This window comes from Mustela lutreola, chromosome 6 (assembly GCF_030435805.1).
Source record: "Mustela lutreola isolate mMusLut2 chromosome 6, mMusLut2.pri, whole genome shotgun sequence".
Taxonomy (NCBI): domain Eukaryota; kingdom Metazoa; phylum Chordata; class Mammalia; order Carnivora; family Mustelidae; genus Mustela; species Mustela lutreola.
Window position 1 is genome coordinate 3417001 of NC_081295.1, and position 18521 is coordinate 3435521.

At 41.9% G+C, this 18521-nt stretch overlaps 1 protein-coding gene across 7 annotated transcripts in view; it reads left to right on the forward strand.

Moving 5' to 3' along the window:
• The window catches only part of PDE10A (phosphodiesterase 10A), a 569171-nt gene that overhangs the window by 479655 nt on the left and 70995 nt on the right, over positions 1-18521 (forward strand). For all 7 annotated transcript variants that reach the window (XR_009354435.1, XM_059176573.1, XM_059176572.1 and 4 more), the window contains 5 exons: positions 199-248; positions 12294-12434; positions 14666-14821; positions 16286-16336; positions 17353-17411. Coding sequence is in view for 6 of the 7 variants with exons in the window: in XM_059176573.1 (XP_059032556.1) it covers positions 199-248; positions 12294-12434; positions 14666-14821; positions 16286-16336; positions 17353-17411 (457 nt within the window). In the remaining variant the exon portion in view is untranslated. The remainder of the gene's footprint in view (positions 1-198; positions 249-12293; positions 12435-14665; positions 14822-16285; positions 16337-17352; positions 17412-18521) is intronic.

Consider the following 18521-nt stretch of genomic DNA (forward strand, 5'->3'; position numbering starts at 1 on the left):
TGAATGATGAACGAAAATGCTCTAATTACGGGATTGAGTCAAGCCACGAGTTAGCTCGCTCGGCGACTGCATGCCCATTGCTTGTGTTAACATAAGTCCTGTCACAGAGACTCCTTTCTGAGGTCTCGCCTTAGAGAGTTCATATGTGCTCTGTTCTTCCATTGAGATTAGTTTCTTCCCTTTTTATTACTTTGGCAGCCACAAAAGCTGATGGATTTGCACTGTATTTCCTTGGAGAGTGCAATAATGTAAGTATCTAAATTTAGATTTTGGTGCTCTAGATAAGAAAATGTCGTAAGCTTTTTTAAACAGATGCACTGTGTTATAGACAACAGAGACGGGGGAATTGGGTCCTTCAAACTTATTTTTTGTTCCCTTTCCATGTACAGTTCTTGCCAGCTGAAAGTTTACCAGCATAGCATAAGATCTTTGGGCTTAAAATCTTATACTTTATTTACTGCTTTAGTTTTGGTTTATGGTATCCTGTCTTAGGATTGGCATTTCCAGAGTGACTGTTTGGTGCAGAAGCTGTTTCAGCGCTGTGGGCTCTGCCCTTGCACCGCACATTCTGCAGTAGAGGAAAATGAGAACAAAAGTTCAGCGTTTTTAATGTGATTTCCCAGATTTCTTTAAGGAAACCCCAGCAGTGCGGGGACAGAGTTACTAAGTGGGGGTCCCCGAGCTGTGGTGGCTGTAGCTGACACTGCCCATGGCACGGGGCTTTTCGGGCCCTCCGGTCTTCTGTGCAACAGGCTGGGCGCTGTGTTTCTGGCTTAACTTCCTCAAAGCACAGGCCACCATCAAATGCAGCGTGTACAAAGCACTTTTAAAAAGTACTTCAAGATATTCAGCTACTGGCATTTGATTTTTGGTTTGATATTAAAACCATATATGTAACATTTCAGAACGTTCTGTACCAGTAAGAATTATGTTCATAGTCAAAATATATAGAAATCATTTATAAATATATTTGGAAAATTTTTGCTGTGCATTATGTGTTAGGCATCGCTACTTGAGATTTGGAATGTATTTTTGCAATGTAATACTTGTATTCATGAGTAATCAAAATGTGTGCTATTTATATTATATAAAATGTTAATAGGAAGAGAGACGCAAGTGTTCTGGGATGTTTGATAGCACTCCTGAATAATACAGCAGTCAAAGGACGAACAGTAGTTGCACAAAAATATTTCTTGGCTGATTTACTGAACCCATAATGGATGCTCTTCGTTTCTGCAACCTTTCTCTCCCTCCGCATAGTAAAAATTTATGTTCCAGCATTAAAAGCTCCTTAGGACCAGGACCTTTCCTTACTCATCTTCACACTCACCAGCATCTCTCCTCGTGTCTTCCATGTACAGAACAAGACTATTTGTTAAATCGAATTCTTCAGGTATCGCTACTGCTTCTCAACACTTCAAATGATACTTCAGGCTAACGGCTACGCCACTAAAATAACCAGTGGGTCTCGTTCTTTCCCGTTCATTCTAAAACCTTATTTCCAAAATTTTACCTCTTTGATCTACTTTGCAGTTATGTTTAAACTGAGCGGGTGTGTATGTCAGCTCGGGTGGTCATGAGTGTGCACATCCCCGTGTGACGCCCCTGGGACCTGCAGACAAGTCCCGGGGCCTGGCCTCGGCAGCCGAGTAAATACCACGTGGCCCTTACCCTTCAGCCACGGCTGTTTGTGACCCAAACTCGGACCACCCCAGTTCTCTGCGGAAGCCTGCTTCCCGGACTCGGCATTTCTAGCTGTTTCCATGAAAAGGAGTGAGTGAACCCTGCAGCTGAGACGGCTGGTGGGGTGACCCTCTTCTGCTTCTGCTCGGTGTGAAAGAGAGCGGGCAAGTGGTCTGCGGAGGTCAGGAAGGGCAGGCGGCGAGAGCCCAGGGCTCTGGGGGGTGCGAGCCTCGGGGAGTGCTTGGCTTTTAGAGCCTGGATTTAGATTCCCGAAGCCCATATTTTTAGTCATTTCTCTGTCTTGGTTTTTGGTTTTTGTGTTTTCTTTTTTTCATGTTTTGGGGGTTTTGTTTGTTTGTTTGTTTGTTGTTTGGGGGGGGGGGGTTGCTTTATTTTTACAAGCCCGAGTATATGTACATTCCTGGAATATGTGATTTAGAAAAGGCTTTTGTGTCCACAATAAACTGTATATTCTACGTTTATTAGTCCTAATTCTTTTTACTTTCGTAACTCGAGGGGAGAGGACGCCGCATCCCGGCCCGGCGCCCGCCGGCCCGGCGTTCCACGCGCTCCTGGCCTCGGTCGGTCTCGCTGTGGCCGGCGCTCGGGGCCACTGCTTCCCGCCTTGCGCAGCAGCATGGCCCCGGGAGCAGCGGAGCACCGCCAGGCCTCGCAGCCCCGTTCCGGGCGTCCACGTCCGTCTCCTCCCCGGGTGTGAGCTCCATACGCTTCTCCTTGAGAGACTTCAGCCGAGCCTGCGATTATGTGTTTATCCGTGATTCGTGAGATCGTCCCACTTTCTCACTAGAATGTGGCCTTCATGGAGGCACAGACCTCGTCTTCCTGGAGGGATTCTTGTAGGGGATAATCACTGCATCGTGCTCACATTTTTCTGTGAATGTGTTCTGCGCAGGCAGCTGTGCCTTAATATTTCCCTGCCCTCGGGACTTCCGTGGGTCAGAAGAAGCTATTGCCTGAGGTCGGAAGCTCAGTGCAGTGTTCTATCCATCCTCCCTCCCTTCCTTTTGGAAAGTGGGTCCCACACCTAGTGTGGAGCCCAGCATGGGCCTTGAACTCATGATCCTGCATTCAAGACCTGAGCTGATCAAGAGTCAGACATTTAACCAACTGAGCCTCCCAGGCCTGAAGTGTTTCTTTAGCTGTATCTACATAATTACCTCTTTCTTTGCTCTTCATTTTTTTTTTATGTCTCAAGTCTTCCATTTGGAACCACTTTTCTTCTGTCCTGTAGAATTTCCCTTGATGAGTATGTGCTGATGGGAAACTCAGTTTTTGTCTACCTGAGTATGTCTTTATGTCATCATTTTCTTGAAATAAATCTTTGCTGTATAGTTGAGATTGATAAAAATTATCTCTCTGTATATTGACTTCAGCATAGTTACTTTTGGGTTCTTGCTTTGTTTTTCTCAATCTTCAGTATAATTTTTTTATTCCCTGGATATTTTTTTTAAGTTTGTCATATGTTTCTTGGGTCATAACTACATTTAACATTAGCTCTACGCCTCTTTCATATTTTTTTTTAAAGATTTTATTTGTTTGTTTGACAGATAGTGATCACAAGTAGTCAGAGGCAGGCAGAGAGAGAGGAGGAAGCAGGCTCCCCACTGAGCAGGGAGCCCAATGTGGGGCTCGATCCCAGGACCCTGGGATCATGACCTGAGCCGAAGGCAGAGGCTTAAACCCACTGAGCCACCCAGACGCCCCATCTCTTTCATATTTTTTATATTCTCTCTGAATTTACATTTCTTGGCTTTTGTTTCATCCACCTCTCATGGATGGTGGCTTATTTGCTCGTGTGTTTTATTTTCTTTTATGTTTTAACTGTGAATCATAATCTTCCTTGGGCCTTTTTAAATGGCCATTCTTAAGGACTCTGTCTAAGCTCCTTTCTTGGACACAGCATGTGTATTTGTTTTCGCCAGTCACCTAAGGCACCACTAATCCAGGACTATTTAAATTATCTCATGAGGTTTTTGTTCAGGCGGCAAAGTAGTATGGATTCAAGCCATACACCCACAGGATACACTGTTATGATTTCACAGAAGATGTTTTTATTTTCCCTCTAGCAGTAAATCAAGATAATCTGGGGTGCTACTAATCTCCTTGTGGCTGTGAGTGTAGTTGCACTTCCAGCTAAAATGAGGTGTTGGCCCCTGGCAAGTCCAGACTCCCTGTAGGGGTCCTGCTTGCCGCGGTGGCTTCCTAAGGCGAGGTCAGTACAACTAGGCTTTGCTGCTCTCAAAAGCAGTCCAGCTCAGGATTTGCTTGCCTCCAACGTTCCTCTATTGGCTTCTTTTTCGACTTCTGTGGATTCCATCCATTCTTCTCAGTCCAGCAATGCATTAAAAGGGTTGTAAAATGTGCTTTGTCCAGCCTTTAAATAATTTTAAAATTATGTTTCTCAGGAATATCATACTATCTAATCTGCCCTATTGCTTGAACAGATGCTGACATACTTTAAAATGTAAACTAACGATATTCAATGAAATATATTGTCTCTATATAAATATCATATATGTATATATATATACATATATATGTGTATATATATGCATATAGGCCCATGTGAGCAGATACGTGTGTATTTTCTTAATACAAGGTGGTGTATTATAGATATTTATAAATATTTTTCAAAAATTGCTTCAGGACTTTGAATCATAATTATAAAGCCTCAAACAACTCACACTTATAACCGAATGTATATGATTTCATGAAAAAAATATAATAATGTAACCCAAGTGGACTGAGATAAAGTTTTTAGTCTATATCAAAAATATCGAGGATTAATATACAGATGGGAGGAATTATAAAATTCTTATACAAGGATTAAATTCTTTTTTCATAAATAAGAATCAGCAAAAATAATTTCTAAATTGATACATTAAGAAATAGAATTTAAATATTTTAATATATCAAAAGTTCCACTAGAATTAAAACCTCATATCAGTATTACCAGAGAGAAAAACATTTAAAGAAAACATGGAAAGTTAAGGGAAAGATAGAAAACAAACTAAGTAGTATTAAAACACTAAAAATAAAACATAAAATAGATCGTGGCACTCCATACAAAAATATGTCACAACAAAATTGTAAGTAGAATGGGCCCATCTATCCAAAGAAAAAGTCTTAAATTAGATTTAAAAACCCCACAACTGCCTTCTCTTTTACAGAGACACATATAAACAAAGGACTCAGGAGTAGTTAAAAATAAAAAGGCAATTTTAGGTCCATCTGGGTGGCTCAGTCAGTTAAGCCTCTGCCTTCGGCTCAGGTCATGATCCCGGGGTCCTGGGATGGAGCCCCGCATCGGGCTTCCTGCTCAGTGGGGGTCTGCTTGTCCCTCTCTCTCCGCCCTTCCTCGCGCTCTGCTTGTGTTCCCTCTCCCTCAAATAAATAAATAATTTAAAAAATAAAAATAAAATTTAAAAAGGTAATTTTAGATGGAGCAAATCTATTCCGGAAAAATGAAAGCAAAAGGAGAGCAAGCACGCAAGATCCATGATGAAGTGGAATTTGGGGAAGAGAGGCGTTAAATTGGAACAAGAGGTCCCTTGGGATTTGTGAAGTGTTTAGTCTGCATGAAGGCAGAGCTGTTATGAAGTTTATGCTGTAAATATTTGATGCATCAAAATTTGTAAAGCAAGCACCCCCCCCCAAAAAAAAAGAAGAGTACAATAATAATTTTAGGATTGACAGATCAAAAATACAACTCCGAGAATGTTAGTAGTATCAATGAGTAGATTTATCCAAAAAATGTATCTACCTGATTTAGGACTTACCAACATGGATTTCCCTCTCTTCTTGGAGCTAGACTCATTTTGATGCATTTAGCCTCCATTTAAGAATTTCAGATCCCCATAATGGCTAAAAAACAGGGAATTAATATAAATAATGTGTAATGTGACTCTTTATTGAGATATTGAGAGTGTAATATTTACAAAAATGAATTGTAGTATTGCTCAAGCTCTGGACAAAGTTGTTCACAGAAGAAAATCCACATTCTTGAAGTATTAAACATCTTATATACATTTTTTATGCATTAATAAATAAGAGACAAAATTAATTCATTAATTCAGCACGTTCTTACTGGGTATGAGTACATGGTAGTGTTCACGTACTAGCGACGCGGTAGTAAATTAAAATCTCTGCCCTCTTGGGATTTGACAGTTTAATCCATGCACTTAGAAAAAGAAACAAGAGAATCTGAAAACTATACAGACATAGGGACACCTGGGTGGTGTGGTCAGTTGAGTGTCTGACTTTTGGCTCAGGTTGTGATCTCCAGGTCGTGAGATCGAGCCCTGTGTCTGCTTGAGGGCTCTCTCTCTCTCCCCCTGCACCTCCACCCCTCTCTCTCTCTCAAATAAGTAAATAAATCTAAAAAAAAAAAAAAAAAAAAAAAAAAGACTATACAGATATAAGCTATTTGCTAACGTAATTACTAAAGAAGAGAAAACACAATATTTATGTTCAATAATTTAGAAGATACAGCAATAGGTCGAATGAAGAGAAGTTAAAAGAGGATGCGTGCACTAATAAATATGAAATCTAGACACAATGGACAGGTTTTTAAATATATGATGTATATGTAATATATATAATATAAAGTATATATTGTCCCATTGAATACGTTGAATGCAAATGATCATAGAAAACCTAATAGGACCAGTAAATGGAAGAAACTAGAAACAGTGGTAAAATAAAGTTTTTTTTAAAAGCCACTAGGACATATATTTCAGACTGATTTTTGAGGACAAACCTGGTTCAGGCCGTTTGCTGCCCCTGGGAACAGTGACGAACCAGAGTAGTTTCCCTCATTAGATCTTGCCTGTGCTTTTCTTGTTCACACTCGGCCGCACGTCCTTCAAGAGAGAGAATTCCTGTGCATTGTCTCAGAGCTTGGAAGAAGGACCACTTCCCAAAAACTGATTCTGGAATTGTCCCATGTGAGTTCCAGGTCACCACTTTGTGAGTTGGACAAGATGTTTAAACTTCCTAAATCTTAATTTAACTTCCATTGGTTAAATGTTATGTCATGAATGCTTCTCCTTCAGCAACCACTTAAAATACCTGCTGTATACCAAACAGCTATGCTAAATTGCTGAGCATACAAAGATTATAAAAAACAAAACAAACCACCGTTCCTGTCCTCAAAGAATGTACAACCAGTAGAGGAAGTGGAGAAGTCCGCAGCTCAGTGTGCAGGGTCTTGCGTACACACAGAGAGAAAGCCAGGGTATCCTGGGACACTGAATTTGATGGGGTGCTCAGGTGCTCCCCTTACAAGCAAGGCAGATGATGAGCTCTGTTGAAGCAGGGTTTGGCGGGCAGATGTTGAAGACCTCTCACTGCAGGTAAGAAGGGGGATCAAGGTTTCTCGGGCCGAAGCAGCGTCTGTGAGAAATCCCGAGTTAGGAGAGGAAGGAGCGTATTTCTATGTCCTGGTCCTTAGCAGAGACTGACGTAATGATGCATATAAGGTATTCTTGAACTATTTGTTGGGGGGAAAAAAAAACAAAAAAAACCCTATCCTTTCCATGATAAGATCTTGGTTAATTAAACTTGCTGTTTGTACAGTTTTTTTGTTTTCTGAGTCTTTTACTCTGATACATAACATACTTTATAATAGTATCATTACGATTTTTCTCATGTTATCTGTAAGAGTTGTTTGTAAAAGCTGAAAACCTTTCAAACTCATAAATTTTTGGATAGCTTTTCATATATTGGTGTTAAAAACCAGTTTATAGCAAGTACTTTAAAGTAATTGCATGACTTTCTTCAACTGCACGATGAACTTCAGTAGGTTGATTTTTTTTATAGCAGTTTTTTTTTTAATTTATTTTTTTTATTTTCAGCATAACAGTATTCATTATTTTTGCACCACACCCAGTGCTCCATGCAATCCGTGCCCTCTCCAATACCCACCACCTGGTTCCCCCGACCTCCCACCCCCCGCCCCTTCAAACCCCTCAGATTGTTTTTCAGAGTCCACAGTCTCTCATGGTTCACCTCCCCTTCCAATTTCCCCCAACTCCCTTCTCCTCTCCGTCTCCCCATGTCCTCCATGCTATTTGTTATGCTGCATAAATAAGGTTGATTTTTAAGACTCATGCAGAGTTAGTTCTCTCTTTAAAGTCCCAGGTGAGCCCAGGGGCCAGCTGCTCCGGCCAGCTGCGTGCATCTGAATTCATTTACTGTCCACTGCCATCTAGTGTCTCGTGAGAAAAATAACTCCAGGGAAAGCCTAAATAGTAGTAGACTTTTAAAGAATTTCTAAAACTTAACTGATTGCGAATTGAACCTTTAACATAAGAAATGAAGTTTCCTAATAAAGTAGTCTTTGAATTGTTTATGGGAAGGAAGATCAGAATGATGTCTACAACCTGACCTGTTTAATTGATGTCAATGAACCGGATTTTCCCATTTCATCAAAAAATCACGTTATTTCAATAAATTCTGAGTCATTTCTAGTGTTCATATTCCACCAAATCTTTTTCTCCTAATTTGCTTTTTTGTAATTTGAATGTTTTCTTATGGCTTCATTGAGTCAACCTACTGGTTATGACGATTGTTTCCATTACCTAACCTTAGAAATAAGTATTAAAAATTGCTGTTATTCCAGAAATGTTGGTTCGTTCATAATGGGTTTCTTTGAAAAACTGAAGAAGCTAATTTGTCCCCACCCCACCCCATGGCCGGTCTCTTTGACGGTCCTCGGCAGCGGAGGACTAACAGTCAGTCAGCCCCTGGGAGAACCCTCAGAGGAGAGAAAGACCAACAGCAGGACTGGTCAAGCTGCATGTTCTGGACGCTGGTGATTTGTCCCCACCCCCACCCCCCGGAAAGAGTAGAGGTGGTTGAGGTTTGAAACTTTGCAACTTTTCCTTGTTTTTAGTTGTTTTTATCTCTAGCCCCCCTAAAATATGTTTGTGCTAATAGAAGCTTTCATAGATGATAGAGTGTGAGCACAGGAATTAATTTTAGAGACTCAGTTCAACATGGCATTTTATACAGAAATGATGTAAGTACATGCATAGTAGTCTTAATGCGTTCTAAAATACTGTGTGGTGATGTTTGATAAAAAGCAGTTTCCACTCACCCTCCTATAAAATAGTTTGTTTTTTATCTTAATAATCTGAACATCCCAGGAAAAACCCTTATGTCAAAAATCATGTTTTTTTAAAATAAATTTACTCTAATGAATCCCTGAACTCTATCTCAGAAACTAGTAATACACTATATGTTAATTAACTGAATTTAAATAAATATAAAAAATAAAAATAAAGTTACTATTTCCTTTGTAAGTTTTCCTAGTACTTCGTTATACCCATATAGGTTAATTCAGTAATGCAGCCCCTTTGCCAATGAAAGATGCAAATTATATCTTATCAAATCAACTGTGATTACTTTGAAACACTAAGAACTGAAGCAAGACTTGCCTTGTCAGGTCACACAATGTACGACAAGTTTATAGTCATTCAGGCAGTGTGGTGGACAGATTGACTGACCGGTACAGCTCTGAGAATTCGGAAACACCCAAGTGTTCTCAGGTTGAGTATGTGGCGACGGTGGTAGCTTAACTACTAAGGAGTGACCGACTGACTGTTCAGTACACAGCTGTCCATCTGATGATTTCCGGAGAGTAAATAAAGCTGGGCTTAATGAATCTTGCCCATCCCTTGAGTCCATGCAAAATTCAGCCTCTAATTTAGAGGTCTGTTCCTGACTTTTTCCACTTACAATAATTGCTGCCCATGAGTGCGGTCAGCGGCAAAGGTCCTGAAGGACAGAAAGCACGTGCTGTCACGGAACACGGAATTCAAACCAGCGGCTGATCTTCCCTCGGAAATGGATGTCACATGGTGCACCTTTGCGCAGGGAATTGTATGGAGTAAAACACAGAAACGGAAGAGGGGGAAGGCAGTGATGCAGAGGGAGACGTTGAGGCCGCGGCAGAAGGAGGGGAGACGTTGAGGCCGCGGCAGAAGGAGGGGAGACGTTGAGGCCGCGGCAGAAGGAGGGACAGTCCTAGGTCGGTCCTCATTTTCCCTTCCCGCCTGGGCTTTCGGCCTTCGTCTGATGATTTCCCAGTCCGCTTAGCACTGGCCTCTCGCTGTCATTTGGAAGCATTTCTATTTGATAAATATGAACAAAAATCATAAGGTCATTGGTAAAACAAAGATAAAGTTTCCACAGTAAAGGATTATTTAATTTTTTGGTAACTATTATCTACAACTGTTCAGATTCAATCAACCAGTTGAAAGATTTCTAAACCTTTTATTGTCAGCAAGCTTAATACCTAGAATAGCTTTCCATATACCCTTCGTGAAGTGTTTGCTATCTGTTTCTCATGCCTCGATAGAAACTCTACATAGAAAGGATAAATAAATATTTTATAATATTACAGATATGACCTTCTAAAAATATAGGATTATATTAGCTATTCTTAGGTTATTGACTTTTGAAGGTTAATTATAACTTGTAGATATTATTAAATCTAGCCCTAAAGAGCATATAGCCAAGCCATCCAAAAGAGATGTCTGTTGTAGATCTTCAAACAACAAACAAAGCCAAAGACTATTTAAAAAAAAAAAAAAAAAAAATCCAGGGCGTCTGGGTGGTTCAGTCTGTTAAGCATCTGCCTCCAGCTTACGTCATGATCCCAAGGTCCCGGGATCAAGCCCCACATTGGGTTCTCCCCTCAGTGGGGAATCTGATTCTCCCTCTCACTCTGCTGCTCCCCTGCTTGTGCTCACTCTCTCTGTCAAATAAATAAAATCTTAAAAAAAAAAATCCAAAGCTGCTGCTGGGAGCTTGCCCCAAAGTTTACCTTCTGTCACGGTCCTGGGAAGCTCTGTAGGAGGGAGGCAAACCCCTCAGTTGTGTTCAAGTTCGTTTCCTACATTCCGTCTTTGGTAAAGAAAGCATCCTTCTTGTGATTAACTTTCTCGGAGTTTGAGAAAATCATGATCATTTCTGATTTTTTCTTCAGGCTAAATACACCACATCCTTTATAGTGCTTTTCTTGCAGTCATTCCTTCTTCCTGTTCTGGAACAACTCTTCTGCCCTTCCCTCATTCTTAAGAGAGGGCGGCTCACTGACTTTTTTACTGTGGCGGGGACAGACACTACATCTCATCGAAGTCTGGATGTCATCTATACCACACACGTATTGGCGTGTAGTGGAACTGCGGTAACTCTAAAACTGGTGACGTGAATTCTAGGCTCTTTAAAAATAAATACGGTGAAATTTTCCTTTGCTGTCTTATATGTAGTTACATTTTAAAGATCTTTTTAAAGCAGAATAAACATTTTTAACTAATCTCTTAAAAAGAATCTTTAAAATGTATTTCCCATAGGCATTGATTGTACTTAATTACAAATGCTGTGTAAGCGCAGTCCTAACTAATATAGAATAAAATATTTTGAACTTAGCTTCGAATCTAAGTAATGATGATTTATTTAAAGCAGCTGGGGGTGCACCTGTGCTCTGCCTCCCTCCCGTCTCCCCACTCCCAGCTCCTAGGCTTTACTGTGATAGGAAGATTTTTTAGGGAGAAGGGGTGCACTGACATTATAGAGCTCGAAAACCATGCATCTATTAAGTGTATAATTATATCCAACTCCGTGCTTTCAGCTAGAATTTGCTTAGTAATAGCAAGTATTAGTAGGAACACAGCTTAAGAGGATTATCTAATCTTACTGCCTCAGAGGTCTTCAGACTTTAACTTCCAGCAGTCCAATTTAAGATTAAAGTGCTGGGAGAATTTACCTGAACTTTAATATTTTTCAGATCGAGTAGCTAGTCATAATACAGTTATGCTAAAATATTGCCCCCAATCTCTAGGTGATTTGTTTTGATTAGCAATTCTTACTTAGTAGAAATTTATTTAAAATATTGGATTTAATCAAAATAACTGATCATATTTTTAAAAAACACTTAGTCTTAAAATAGTTTCAGGATTTTACCTTCTCTACCTAATCATTGAAAAGGGAAACATGTACCCAGCTTTGTCCAGAATACTTTGGATTTTTGCTATTACTAAGCAATAAATTTGCTTAGTAATAGCAAGCATTGGTAGGAACATGTATAGCTTAAGAGGATTATTGAATCTTAAAAAGATTTTTAATGAAAATGAAAAATATAACCAAATTAATTTGATTTGTAGTCCCTGATCCCGTCTCCAGATGTGTAAGTCCAGCCTCTAGGGGAGGTTGGGAGGTTGAGCCTGATGTCTGTTTCTCGACAGTACCTTGACCCCAAGGACAACTTTTTTTTTTTTTTTTTTTTCCATTTTATTGTTTCCTCTATATCAAAATAGGAAGCTACTTTAAGAGTTTTTTTTTTTTTTTTTTTTTTTTCTGCCGAGGCATTCGTTGAAGTCCTGTATCTAGCCTGTATTTTGTGTCCTCTCGGGAATGTGAGAGAGAATTTCACCTCACACACCCGTTCGATCAAAGCACTTTCCTCCTCATTTCCTGTCTCTCTCCATTGGCTCACTGATTGCTTATGATAAGTAGGATCTAGGAGTCGTCCTGCAGCTCCGAGCGCAGGGAGGTCTGTTAAACATGTTCTTTCTTCTTGCCAGAGTCTGTGCGTCTTCACTCCGCCTGGAATCAAAGAAGGACAGCCCCGGCTCATCCCTGCTGGGCCCATTGCCCAGGGAACCACCACCTCTGCCTACGTGGCCAAGTCCAGAAAAACATTGCTAGTGGAGGACATCCTTGGGGTAAATGGCTTTTTACGCTGTGACACTTGTAACCTGAAGTATTTATTTTATAAAGCTGACATATCATATTGATATTATGATTCAAAGCATTTTATAAAAGCATTAGAGTAAGATACAGGTCAATAAATGAATTTGTATATAAACTAAAATTTGTCCTCAGAAAAATCATATCTTGGGGCGCCTGAGAGGTTCAGTGGGTTAAAGCCTCTGCCTTTGGCTCAGGTCATGATCCCAGGGTCCTGGGATCGAGCCCCACATCAGGCTCTCTGCTCAGTGGGGAGCCAGCCTCCCTGCCTACTTGTGGTCTCTCTCTCTCTGTCAAATGAATGGATAAAATCTTTTTAAAAAATCATATGCCCACTGAGAGCTAGATTTGAATAGTTCTTATTTTAACACATATCAGTACAGTTAATCATAAAATGTATGTTTATATTGATGTAAACTAAATGATCACTGTTCTGTGTTATGTCATCCTAGCAAGATGGCTATGGATACTGTGTACCATGCTACCCCAGGTTTTAGTCATGTCCCGCAACAACCACCTGTGACTTCTGATTGTCTGTGCATTGGGCCATCCTGCTGATTGGGTTGTATTCAGCTGGGCTTGCTTATGCATCTGAACTGGCCGTCACTTAGCAGTTGGTTGGCTGCTGAGGGCCTCAGTTCTCTGTGTTTGTCAGTCCCCTACCTCCCCACCCTACCCCTAAGGAAAGCTGGCCCGGCATGTTCTCACAGTGGTGGAGAGGTTTCGGAGAGTAAGTGAAACATGCAAGTGAGTTTTCAAGCCTCTGCTTTCATCTAATTTACTTTGCGTTAGCCAAAGGAAAGCACATAAGCAAGCCCAGATCGGTACTGGAGGACACTGACGAAGGACACGCGTGCGGGGAACGTGACTGTCTTCCTCACCGTATGTGAGCGTTCTGATGAGACGGTACCACCTGAGCCTAGACTTCTAAATGGACAAGTGTGCCAATGACTCTAGTAGAGGTGCTATGACATTGCTCGGGGGAAGTGCTGAGTGGGAGTCCCGAGAGCTGGGTTGTAATTCTGGTTTTGCCACTAATTATCTGTGCAGATAGAGATATGGATGAAGAAAGTTGCTGAAAGATGAGATCTTCATTATAAGATGTGGGACACTTGGGTGGCTCAGTCAGTTAACCTTTAACTCCTGGTCTTGGCTCAGGCCATGATCTCAGGGTCATGAGGCTGAGCTCTGCATCGGGCTCTCTGCTCAGCCCGGAGTCTGCTTGAGATTCTCTCTCTCCCTCTCTCTCTGCCCCTGCCCCCTCTTTGTGTGCACTTTCTCTTTCTCTAAAGCACATAAAGTTTTTTAGAAAGATAATTGTTCGACAAGATAGAAATGCTAACGACCACTACAATGGCAGTCATATTACAATGTATAAATATATTGAATCAACAGTTTTATACTTTAAACTTAATAATGTCATATGTCACTATATTTCAATTAAGTGTTAAAAGTAGATACTATACAAGTTGTCATTTGAAAATGTTCCATTGTATATGCAGGCTTTCAGAAGATCCGTGAATTACAAATATGTATTTGTACTGCTCTCGATTTAGGAAAAGCTTTCTACAGAAAACAGAAATCAGATAAACAGAATGGTGCTTTGGGTATCAATTCATTCAATTTCCCTGTCTTCCTTTGAGTGATTTGCTAAGCTAGAAAGTTAAAAGTCAAAGAACCAATTGCATTTTTCACAAGTAATTGATAATTATTGGATGATTTGAATACTTCATGTGAGCCTTTGAGATTCAGTCAGAATGACTGTTATTAAAATGCACTTCTGTGTTATTCTAACCTTCCAAATAGAAGAGAAACCATTTTTTATATATATTTTCCTTCATACGATATTTATACACCGGTAAAGCCCTTGGAAGAGTTCCAGTACATAGACGGTGATGCTTAACTATGTGTTAGCCATCATAATTACGTTTATTGTCTCATGATTGATGCATATTCCAGGTTGACTGGATTCTCCTGCCCCGGGTTAAAGCAGCAGTAAAGCAGCATGTGATGTGGGCACCTGTTGCTGAGGATGAGCGTTTCCTTAAATGTGGCATATGGTGTCCGCCTTTGTGGGTTTCCTTTGAAAAGGGCTGCCCATTTTTCATTACAAGTATTAGGCAATTTCTGGCAGCAATAAGCATCCTGACATAATGATTCCACCTCTTTTACTGAACGTATATCTTGTTCTCCTTGGATTTCTCAGGATGAGCGATTTCCGAGAGGTACTGGACTGGAGTCGGGGACTCGTATCCAGTCGGTGCTCTGTTTACCGATTGTCACTGCCATTGGCGATTTGATCGGCGTCCTCGAGCTGTATCGGCACTGGGGCAAAGAAGCCTTCTGTATGAGCCACCAGGAGGTGAGGCTCGCCGGTTGAGGAACTCGTTAGTGTAGTTCAGCTAATAAACGAATGAGTATTTAAAATCACCATGTGCTTAACAATGTTTTGATGGTTTTTTCTTTTTTAAGATTTTATTTATTTATTTGACAGAGAGATCACCAGTAGGCAGAGAGGCAGGCAGAGAGAGAGGGAGGGAAGCAGGCTCCCTGCTGAGCAGAGAGCCCGATGCAGGGCTCGATCCCAGGACCCTGAGATCATGACCCGAGCCGAAGGCAGAGGCCTTAACCGTCTGAGCCACCCTGGCGCCCCTGATTTGATGGTTTTTAAAAACCTTTATTTTTGTTTTGTAGTTACTTGGAGAGAAAACTGATTAAATTAGAAATATAGTAACTTATTTTAGTAAGAATCCATTCTAACAGTAAAAATAGAACTGTGCCATATTGTGAATCAAAGTAGGAGGAGGACTTTGGAGAGTTTCCACCTTCTGGTTGTCTTGTTTTCCTGAACATGTCCTCTGCCTAGAGGACATCCCGAGCTAAGAGTCCAGCATCACATTTGGAAACAGTGAGTTCCAGGCAGTGTTGCCTGAATCAGAATTTGCTCAGTCGTCCTGCACCGAGATACTGCAGCGATCCGTCGCTCCGCGTGTGCAGATGCCCCGGGGCCTGCCCGCGCCGCCTCCTGCCCTGCGCCTCGCCTCCAGCCACCCTGGGCCCTTGAGCAAGGCTGACTGGCTTCTGCGCGGAGCCTCTGCGTCTGCCCCCACGTCGGCTTGGATTCTGCGTTCTTCCTTGTCCCCTGCCCAGCCGCCTCCTTCGGGACTGTCCTCACACGCCGCGTGTCAGGGAGGAAGAGACCTCCCCTGAACACCTCGTGTATCTCCATGCTGTGCCTTTGTGTCTCTGGAGCCCCTTGTCACCGCTCGGACCCTGCGCACTTCCCATATTGTTTTTCTTGTCTTTCTCCCTCAGCCCCCCCATAAGCTGTTCTGGAAGGTGACAGGGTGGGAGCAGTTTGTCCCTAGCACCTGGAGCGCTGCCTGGTCCCCAAGAGGCGCCCGGTGAATGATTGGGAAGCGAATGAAAAGTAGAAGAAGCAGAGTAGCTAGTCGTTGGAGAATTTGTCAGCGAAACTTTAGAACTCGATCATCGTTGTAGAAGGATGATGATTGAGGCTGTTTTAGTAGTATTTTTGTTATACTGAAAAATAATTATTTTATGTGAAAATCATTGGATGGTAGCTCTCTAAAGCAATTCATCTTGCTTTTTATCCGAAGTGAAGAGGAGCGAGGACATCAAACTCAGTTATAAAGAGGCGGGAAATGTAAAAGAGAAATGTTGTACTTTTTTGATCCTCTGTGTTTGGCAAAATATTCAAATACTCACTGGCCTCAGAAAATTCTTCGCAGACATGTGTGCTAGAGCCCTCTGTTCAGACGTCTGCATGCGACTAATGAAAACGTGTTTCACCCTCTTTCTTCAGGTCGCGACAGCCAATCTCGCCTGGGCTTCCGTAGCAATACATCAGGTGCAGGTGTGCCTTCGGGGTGTTCTTAGGGCCGCCCTTAAAGAGAGAAGAGTCACAGCCACTGGGGCACAGGGTGGGGGGTTAATAAACGACCCTCACATGTTATTTTTGGATATTAGGTATTTTGTTATTTCTAAAATTTTGTGTCTATTCACTTGTATTTACTTATTCCCTGCCTTAAATATCTTGCCATTGTTTTTTTATATTTATATGTAATTATTAATCATCTGTGCCGTAAATGGCATATGTCCCACGATGGCTTTTGTTTTCCACTGAAAACAAAGGAGTGGTCTCCCACTGGCCATAGCATTGATAGTACATTTTTATGATTCTGTTTCCTAAACCTTTAAACTAAAGGGTATGTGAAAAACATTCTTGTCAAGTTTAAAATACCTGGCTCTCTTGAAAATACGATGTAATTTAAAAGGTCACAAACTTTTTATCAAGTTTCCTGGCAACTAGACCTCAAGGGTCCGGGGCACAGGAGCTTTGTATCCTCCAGTTCTTGTCACTGCTGTTTTGTTTCCCGCTTCAGCACGCCCGGGCGTGTGGTGGGAGCAGATCACGTGCCCAGTTGCGGGGTGGTAGTGTGAGGACCAAGGACCGTGCAGAGCCGACTGTGTGTGGTCCACGTGCAGTCTGTGCCCAAGTGTCGCTTCTGCACGGGGGAGTGGTTTAAAGAGCACGGCTGGAGGCAGACCGTCCGGGTCTGGACGCTGGCCCCTCACTTAGTAACTCCGGAGCGGGCACGGCTCCGAGCTTCCGTGTGCCTCCGTTAGAAGAGCGGGTCCCCGATCGCTGCGGGGCAGTGATTCAATGAGACGGTGACTCAGAGCACAGACAGCAGAGCTTAGTGCATGTCAGCAGAAGTATGACGTGTCACTAATAGCCTTACTGCTTCATAGGCAGGGATTGTGTTACGTCTTTTGAAATAAAATAAGGTAAATAGTATGCAGGAATTGCTATTTTAAATAAGCAGAAATCTCTTAGGATTAATAGGCATTATTTTCTATGGTCGGCAGGTATGCAGAGGCCTTGCTAAACAGACCGAACTGAATGACTTCCTACTTGATGTGTCCAAGTAAGTGTTCATTTCTAGGGTTGCAGAAGGGCTTGCTCAGGGGCTCAAGCTAACTGCAGGTTCGGACAAGGACAGACCACTACTGTCCACTGCCATCAGGAAGTGGTCTGGTAGGAGAGATTCACATTTCAGGTTCACGTTTCAGACCATAAAGTTACATTCTCATCCGTGTTCACTTTACAAGTGAAGGACTGCCGGATGTGTATGTGATAATGTTAATTTGCAATTTGGTGTATATTTCTAAATCGAGTCACTAGAGAATGTTAAAGACACTAAGTATTTCTATTTTTGTATGAGAATACCGAGAGCCGTAGAAGAGGAGGAAATGTTCTAGTTTATTACTTTCCAAAAAGTCCTCTCTGGCATTATCTACAATGTCAGTGAAGTAAACCGTATTATCAGAATTATTATTTTAATTTTCCCATGTATGGAAGCTCAGATATCGTTTTAGAGAAAATGTTCCATTTCCCTGAAATCTGACCTAGAAAAACCTCCTTGGGCTGGCGGTGAAAGCACTTCCAGATGTTTATTACGTTCGAGGTTCATAACTGGTTTTGCCTGCTACAAGGAAGTGTCCACAGATGTGACCCATCTACTGAATTGGTGAAATCTAGAATAATGCCGCAGGATGTGGGCACTTCAAGGTCACGTCTTCTGGCAAGTTAAAAGAGGAAATACATACCTGTTCTTCCACCAGCAGCAGCACTGACCGTATTCTCTCTCATAGATCACTTTGGCAGTGCTTATAACTTACCATTCGCAAGCGTTCTACTCCCATCCCTAGTTAGCCTGGAGTTGCTGCTTTGTGCTGCATGTATTTCTTGAAATATGAAATGAGAGAAGCCTGGGAGTGAGAATGCTCTCATTTGACCCCGCACGCCAGCTATGTCCCTGAGGGAGAATTGCACCGTGTCTCTGGGACACGGGATGCTGTTACGTCGGAGCACAGAGAGAGGGAAGCTGTGCGCCTTCCTTTGCTAAGGTCTCTGACAGTCTTGCGAGTCCTCACGGTCCGGCTGGTCCCCGTAAGCCCCCCCAGGGGACAGCCACCCTTTGCCATCTTCCTTGTAGTGCGTTCCTCAGTGCACAGATGAAGCGAAGTCGTGCTGG